The sequence below is a fragment of the Phaenicophaeus curvirostris genome, chromosome 20, assembly GCF_032191515.1.
Source record: "Phaenicophaeus curvirostris isolate KB17595 chromosome 20, BPBGC_Pcur_1.0, whole genome shotgun sequence".
In the NCBI taxonomy this organism is placed as follows: domain Eukaryota; kingdom Metazoa; phylum Chordata; class Aves; order Cuculiformes; family Cuculidae; genus Phaenicophaeus; species Phaenicophaeus curvirostris.
In genome coordinates, this window is record NC_091411.1 from 7,079,789 (window position 1) to 7,087,365 (window position 7,577).

Sequence of the window (7,577 nt, forward strand, 5' to 3'; positions counted from 1 at the left end):
CCTAGCGCTTCTGTTCAGAGAGAGAGGCATAAAGAACCAGAAAGGGTGTATTATTTAATAATTATTTAATAATTTAATTTATAGTACAGTAAAAAGACTCTGAATTACCATCCTGCTGCATTTAGAAAAAGAGTTACCAAACAGAGCAAAATCGTGTGTTTCGAGCTGTGACAAATGTCTGTTTGACTGATAGGTTATAAAAACAGAAATCGTGAAGTGGCAGAGGAGCCACGCGACAGCAGGCACCACACTGACACAGACGGACTCCGGGATCTGGGTACTGTGCCTTTGGTATGAAAACAATCCTTAGTGTTCCAATATCCCTTTGATAGGAGTTCCTGCCCTGAACAAAGCAGGCTGGACACAGATTACAAATTGGAGTTGGTCAAACAGCTTTTGAACTGTTGGGCTGCATTAGTGACTGCACTTTCATGAGGACTCATCAACCATAAAGCCTGAGTGCATCCTACCAGCTGTCCAGATGCACTCTTGAGCTGATACTAATGCCTGAGCCAACACAATTAAGGCACAAAATAATTTAAACTCATCTCTATGGAACAAACAGGACCTAGAATCTTTCATCTTGCATCGAAATTTTGTCCCCTTATTACAAGGGTGCAGGTACGTTGAGGTAGCACCACCAGCAGTGTTACCTGAGCTGGGGAAGGAGCACCCGCCTCTGCTGCTGGTTCTCTCCCCACAAGTGACAGGAGAGGCCTGACCATGAAGTCATCAGCAGAAATAATTCAGTAAGTAAGCATTACTTTTCTGTCCACGCTAAAGGGGATGGCATCATTCTTTGCTGACCTCAAAACAGTCTGTGAATTGTTAACAGTGCTGTCAGCTTGAAGAAAAAAACAGTTAGGAAGCTGGTCAGGGCATCGCAAAGCACTGGCTAATTATCTCCTAAGTGGAATATGGTGCCTTGTAACTGTTACTCACACACATTAACACTATTAAGCCTCAAATCCTTGTGAAGAGCATGAAGTTTAGGCGCATGGTCAAAAAGAAATTTGCTTTTGACTATCCAAATACATATTTCTATTACACGGCCAACGCTACTGACAAAAGGCACCGTAGGTCTCTCAGGGAGAAGCAAGGCCACAGGAATATTGATGCTGGCTGGATCTGTCTGTAATAGCTGCTGTTCTCTAGCAGCAAAAGGAGAGAGAAACTTCAGGGAAGATAAAGGAATATGGGCCCTCACACTACTCTGGAATCTCTTCTGGAGAGATGCAGACGCAGGTAACAAAAGGAAGTAAATTTAGAGAGATACCTTTGCTCAGTCCCCAAATCAGCCCCGCTGGCCTTCCCAGAATCAGTGTCTCCCCTTTAACAGTGTTACATATAAAAAATAACCCTGACTATCCTTGATATATAATTTACAGGTTGTGGAACAGGTTGCATAGTTCATCATGTACTAATGTTCCGTGCAAGGAAACAGCAACAATTGCATCAGAAAAGCTCCACCAGGCGCTCCTATTGCTCCACCAGGCAGGCACGATTGTACCTAGACAGGCTCGCTGGTCCTGTGAAAGTAGATGTTCTCCCACGCAGTGAGGCGGCATGAACAGAAGAATCTCCAGAGATTGAGGAGCACCCCTTGGTCAAAGGGATTCTCCAGCTCGGATTGTCGCAGGTAAGAGATGCGATGGTGGGACATGAATTCCCAGGTGGTGGTGTTGCATGAGATCAGATAGAGGTGGGAGATGAGCAGCAGCAGGACAACGATGGTGAATATGCTTATCAGGAGGAAAGCCCCGAGGAGGAGAGCGTTGTGCTGCAGCCAGTCCCACGACTGTTCAAAGTGGAGGCCTGACCTTTCAATTCAAAGAGAAATAAATTCACAGTTAAAGATGTAGAACTACAAAGAGAAATAAATTCACAGTTGAAGATGTAGAACTAGTTATGTGTGCCAGGCAAGCTTGATGGCACATTTGATTCATAGCCAGTGAGCTTCTGATAATCATTTAGTACACACAGTTAATCAACTAGGAATTCATGAGACTGCACCAGTAGTGACTTGGACTCCAAGAAGTTTAAAAGGTGCCAGCTCCCCTGACAGCAGAGACCATCCTCTCAGTTAACTCCTCTCCTGAGCAGGCGAACAGCTAAAACAGAAGCTGTAAACAAAGACCGTATTACAGTAACTGGCACAAAATTAGTTAGTTTTTGTACTGTTGTTAATTCTGTTAATTAAAGCTTAAAACAAAGACGACCAATGAAACCTAAATTATCAGATTCTGCACAGCTACTGATCATCTGTGTCATCCCTGAGCAGATTAGGGCGGCCCAGAACAGCCTGATATCAGGATGCAAAAGGGTGAAGATACAACACCAACCCCGTCAGTGCTGTGTTCCCTTCAGCGTGGCTCCGGGAGCACAAAAACCTTTACCAGTCTCTGTGATCAAAGTGCTGCCTCCAGGCCTTACCAAGCAACATGACCTCCCCACAGCAGAACGACAAGCTGCACGCTGAGGTAGACAATGAAGAGAGGGTGATTCTTCTCTCCTACACAGTTCTCGATCCAGGGACAGTGGTGATCGTAACGCCGCACGCAGTGCTGGCACAGCCGGCAATGCCTGGCTCGCATCGGTTGCTGCAAAACAAAATTGATAAAAAGATATCACTTGAATTCCTTCCTTTTACAGGATTAACTTGCCTCCTCTGATAAGTTATGCAGATGGCATATTAGTTCCCTGTTGTTCCTTTGATAGGAATGGTTGGACTCGATGATCCAGTGTGTCTCTTCCAACCTGGTGATTCTATGAAAACCGCACCCACACACTTAATAGTCCACTCGTTCAACTCCCTGGTTGGTAGAAGAGGACATCATGCAATATCATCTTCCACCACAGCAGTACTGCCCCAAAAGTACTCAAAGTTGAGGCGGCAGCACAACATTAACATTGCAAAGACAACTAAAGGGGATCGTGATTCCCCTGGTACAGATCCAAGTGAGTGATATTCAAATTAAATGACCCTACTCCTATCTATACATCTATTATCTATCTCTTTAGGGGAAGTCCAGTGCACAAAGGAAGGAGATGGAGCCTGTGTGTTCTGTTCAGGAAAGCACGAGCAGTGTGATATGGTGAAAAACTAGGGCCACAGCTACTGAAGTAAGTGTGCAGGGATGGGATGTCCTAACGGGACTGCACGGAGGAGGGAAGTGTCTCTGCTTCCATGTGAATACAGGATGCTTGCACAGGAAAGCAGCTCAAGTACCAGGAAGATAAAAGAGCTGGGTAAGGAAAATAGTGTGTGTGCCTCCCAGGATTTGTTCCCTGAAGCGTATATATGTTTTGCCAGCTCTTCCTCTTGCAATAAGCTAGCTTGTCCTGGTAGATATTCCTCAGGAATTTATGGAGACTGGGATAATGCTTGATTTTATTAAACTGATAAGGATCGCTCTGGAAAGAGAAGTTTCTAAGCTTTAGGCAAACTGTTTTAAGAGGTAATTTAATTGCTCTAATTTTTCTTCATGTTATCTTTTACAACTCGGGGTAATGTTCTGTTGGTTTAGGCCTCCAAACAAACTCACAGCTACCAGCAGCTCTGATGTGTTACGGTCAACTGCTTTTCTGAGTCTCTGTCAAGGTATCCTCGAGACAACCTTTTTGCCACTACTGTAAGATCTGACTGACGTGGAAGTAAGAATGTAGAATACAATTTTCCCGTGGCAAAAGAAGATCCTTGTTCCTATGAGCCAGCAAGGACTTGTTTCATCCTTGGAAAACTAGCATATGTGCATTGCCATCACTACTCCACCTCTAGCTACACAATTGGATCACTTTTCAGTTCAGGACTGTATCTGAATTCAATTTTCAAGTCATATTTACTTTTTCTGTGAGTTTTTCAGCAGGAGGGTGACCCTGTGACAGAATTCATCAGACCTGCCATGCCTCCAAAACCACTGGGCAGCGAGCAGCAATGACAGAGCAGAAAAACACCGGCAACAGCAACTGAACAAAGATGTTGCTGAAAACGTAAGCCTGCAAGGGGGTCATCCCACTCTCTTGCAGTTGGGTAAGGATGCCTACCTTCACCATGCAGTAACCGCAACGCCGCGTCTGGAAGCTGCTTGGAACCTGGGGTGTCACCATGCTTTGTTCGTCACTCTTGCCTCCCTGCACAGAGAACAGGGAGTGACTAAGGAGGCTTTGTGCGCAGCCATCTGAGCTACAGCAGCGATCACCACAGCTGGAGCAACGAGCTCTCTGGATCCTTTCAGTAACAGTTACACAGTGCTGGCTGTCTCTGTCAGTAGGAATGTCAAAATGAGTCCTCAGAATTCCTGCAGAAGCTGCTCTTTAAATACCGTGGCATGAAACTCCACTGCAGGCAGTTAAGGCACAGTGAGAGAACAGGTTACTGTAGCAATCAAAAGAACGTTTGGACAGAGGCAGAAATAACTGTGAACAAGATACCAGGCCCATCCCAGCACTACACAAAAATAAACAAGGTCAGGCTTCACTTCCAAACACAATAATGATGTCTTTTCAGTACAAGCAGTGCTACTTATTTGTAACACAGCCAACGTTTACATTAATGATGGATGATTTAAATGGACAAGGCTTTTGTCCTACAGTCTGTAAGGCAGTGAACCTGGAGTAGACCATCTCTCAGCTGCTGAAACTTTGCTTTGGCGTTTACTCCGCTGTAACTTTTTTTTGTGTACACATCCTCTGAGAGGACAACAAATCTATAAACAGATCGATAAACAGAGCTGTGGAGAGCACTTTGTTTGAAGCTTGCCGTTCAGTTTGGGTATTTAGCACTCGCACCACACAGCAGTGGTCAGCACGATCTTGGTTATGCGTACAATTCCATAGGGAGCTGCAGCCTCTGATGCCAGAGAGGACTATAAGCATGGTATAAAAGACACTGTTACAGTCTGTGAACCTTACTGCAGTTAAGGAATAGGAATTGGAGACTCTCTGCCCTCATTGTCAATAGTCTGTGTGCGTTTCCTTTATGTCAAATGCTGCAGAAACTGTTTCAGAGTTTTCTTATCTAGCAGAACAGGAGGAAAAAAAAAAGCCTATAGATTTCATAGCCTCACCACTGTTTTCCATTCCTGAGGTGATATACCTTCACTTCTTCGTCATCCTTAACAAATCCTGGATCCATAAGGGACACCTTAAAGTAGAGCAGGACAGAGCACAAAACCAGCAGGACAAAGCTCAGCGGCTGCAGCAGCTCTCCGCGCTCCTCTTGTTCTCGCAGATCTGAAAAAAGAGCAGAGTTCCTCGAGATGATCCTGCTGGCCTTAACGCAGGGGTCCCACATCCAAGGAGGGCAATCAGGCAGCGGGTAAGAAGGGGAGACGCTGGGCAGGAATGGGGTGCAGAGCCTGCAGCTCCCCCCGGGCAGCCCCTAAGGTCCCCCAACCCCCAGAGCATCCCCCCCCAGGACCCCGCAGAGCCCGGAGCAGCCCCCAGGAGCCCTGCAGCCCCCAGGGCAGCCCTCCAGCATCCCCACAGAAGCCTCACGGCTCCCAGGGCTGCCCCCTAGGAACCTGCTGCCTCCAAGACCGCCCAGAAGGCCTGCAGCCCCCCAAGGTCCCACAGCCCCTGGGGGGGGGTAGTCCTGCAGCCCCCCAGGATCCTGCAAGCCCCCAGAGCCCTTACAGGACTCTGCAGACTCCAAGAGCCCCCCAGCCCCTAGGGCAGCCCCTAATCATAAAATAGTTTGGGTTGGAAGGGATCAAAATCATCGAGATCTTAAAGCCCACCCAGTTCCAACCCCCAGGGACACCTCCCCCTGCATCAGGCTGCCCACGGCCCCATCCAGCCCGGCCTTGAACCCCTGCAGGGACGGGGCAGCCACAGCTTCCCTGGGCCAGGGCCTCCCCGCTCTCCCGGTGAAGAAATCCCTCCTTGTGTCTCTCTAACTCTGCCCCCCGTCCCGTCGCCACAAGCCTCTGTAAACAGCCCCTCCCCGGCCTTCCTGCCGCCCCTCCAGGCGCTGGCGGGTGGCTCCGAGGTGCCCTGGGCGCCCCCTCTCCCCGGGGCTCCCCTCACCCGTCCGGTGCCGCAGCAGCCCGAGCGCCAGCCCCGCGCTCAGCCCGGTGTGCGCCGCCCGCACGGCCAGCCCGGCCCGGGCCCCCATGGCGGCTCCGAGCGCGGCGGCCGCAGGGGCGGGGCCAGCGCGCTCCGGGGCTCCCCGGGGCTCCCCCTGGGCCTGGCGGCACCCGCAGCTCTGGGGCTCCCCTGGGTCTGGGGCTCCCCCTGGTTCTGGGGTTCCCCAAGTTCTGGGGCTCCCTGGATCTACCCTTGGTCCTGAGGCCCCCTCGGTTCTGGAGCTCCCTGGGGCTTCTCTGGGTCTGGGGCTCCCCTGGGTCTGGGGCTCTCTGGATCTACCCCTGGTTCTAGGGCTCCCTTAGCTCTGGGACTCCCCAGATTCTGGGGCTCCCCTGGTTCTGGGGCTCCCTGGATTTACCCTTGGTCCTGAGGCCCCCTCGGTTCTGGAACTCCCTGGGTCTCCCCTGGTCCTGGGGCTCCCTCTGGGTCTGGGGCTCCCTTGGTTCTGGGGCTCCCCCTGGGTCTGGGGTTCCCCTACTTCTGGGGCTCCCTGGATCTACCCCTGGTTCTGGGGCTCCCTGGGGCTCCCTTGGTTCTGGGGCTCCCCGTGGGTCTGGGGTTCCCCAAGTTCTGGGGCTCCCTGGATCTACCCTTGGTCCTGAGGCCCCCTCGGTTCTGGGGCTCCCTGGGGCTCTCTTGGTTCTGGGGCTCCCCCTGGGTCTGGGGTTCCCCAAGTTCTGGGGCTCCCTAGGGCTCCCCTGGTCCTGGGACTCTCTTGGTTCTGGGGCTCCCTCTGGTTCTGGGGTTCCCCTACTTCTGGGGCTCCCTGGATCTACCCCTGGTCCTGGGGCTCCCCTGGTTCTGAGGGAGCTGGGGCTGCTTAGTTCGGAGAAGAGGAGGTGAGGTGAGACCTCATTGCCCTCTGCAGCTCCTGGCCAGGATGCTGTGCTGAGGTGGGAGCTGAGGTGGGAGCTGGGCTCCTCTCCCAAGGAACAACAGGACAGGAGGAAACAGCCTCAGGTTGCACCAGGGGAGGTTCAGACTGGACATCAGAAAAAAAAAATTCACAGAAAGAGTTATGGGGCCCTGGCAGAGGCTGCCCAGGGAGGTGGTGGAGTCCCCATCCCTGGAGGGGTTTAAAGGAAGGGTAGACGAGGTGCTCAGGACAAGGTTTAGTGGCCGATCGGAATGGTTGGACTCAATTATCGACGAGGTCTTTTCCAATCTAGTGATTCCATGATTCCAGGGGAGGGTTAGATTGGATATTAGTAAAAGTGTCTTCACTGAAGGGTTGTCAAGCCCCGGCAGAGGCTGCCCGGAGCAGCGGTGGAGTCTCCTTCCTCCTATTTCAGCCACTGATGACATTGCTAAGCGCTAGGTTTAATGCACGGTGGGTATCTAATGGATACAACAGAAAAGTTAATTCATTCGGAATTGTAAGGAAGCAACCGTTGTGCGTTGAGTTTTGGTTTTTTTTGCTTGGTTTCGTCACGTACAAACATTCGAACCAGGCCTCTCAACGCAAGGCAGGTGAATGGACACAGGAAAAG

At 50.8% G+C, this 7,577-nt stretch overlaps 1 protein-coding gene across 1 annotated transcript; it reads right to left on the bottom strand.

The window, feature by feature from the left end:
• Positions 1-56: 56 nt before the first annotated feature.
• On the bottom strand, positions 57-6,119 carry ZDHHC12 (zinc finger DHHC-type palmitoyltransferase 12). The gene is made up of 5 exons (XM_069873328.1): positions 6,028-6,119; positions 5,096-5,232; positions 4,045-4,131; positions 2,434-2,600; positions 57-1,820 (listed from the first exon to the last, which is right to left on the bottom strand). The coding sequence occupies exons 1-5, from the start codon at positions 6,113-6,115 to the stop codon at positions 1,511-1,513; spliced, it is 789 nt and encodes a 262-aa protein (XP_069729429.1). The 5' UTR covers positions 6,116-6,119; the 3' UTR covers positions 57-1,510.
• Between the last annotated feature and the right edge of the window lie 1,458 nt (positions 6,120-7,577).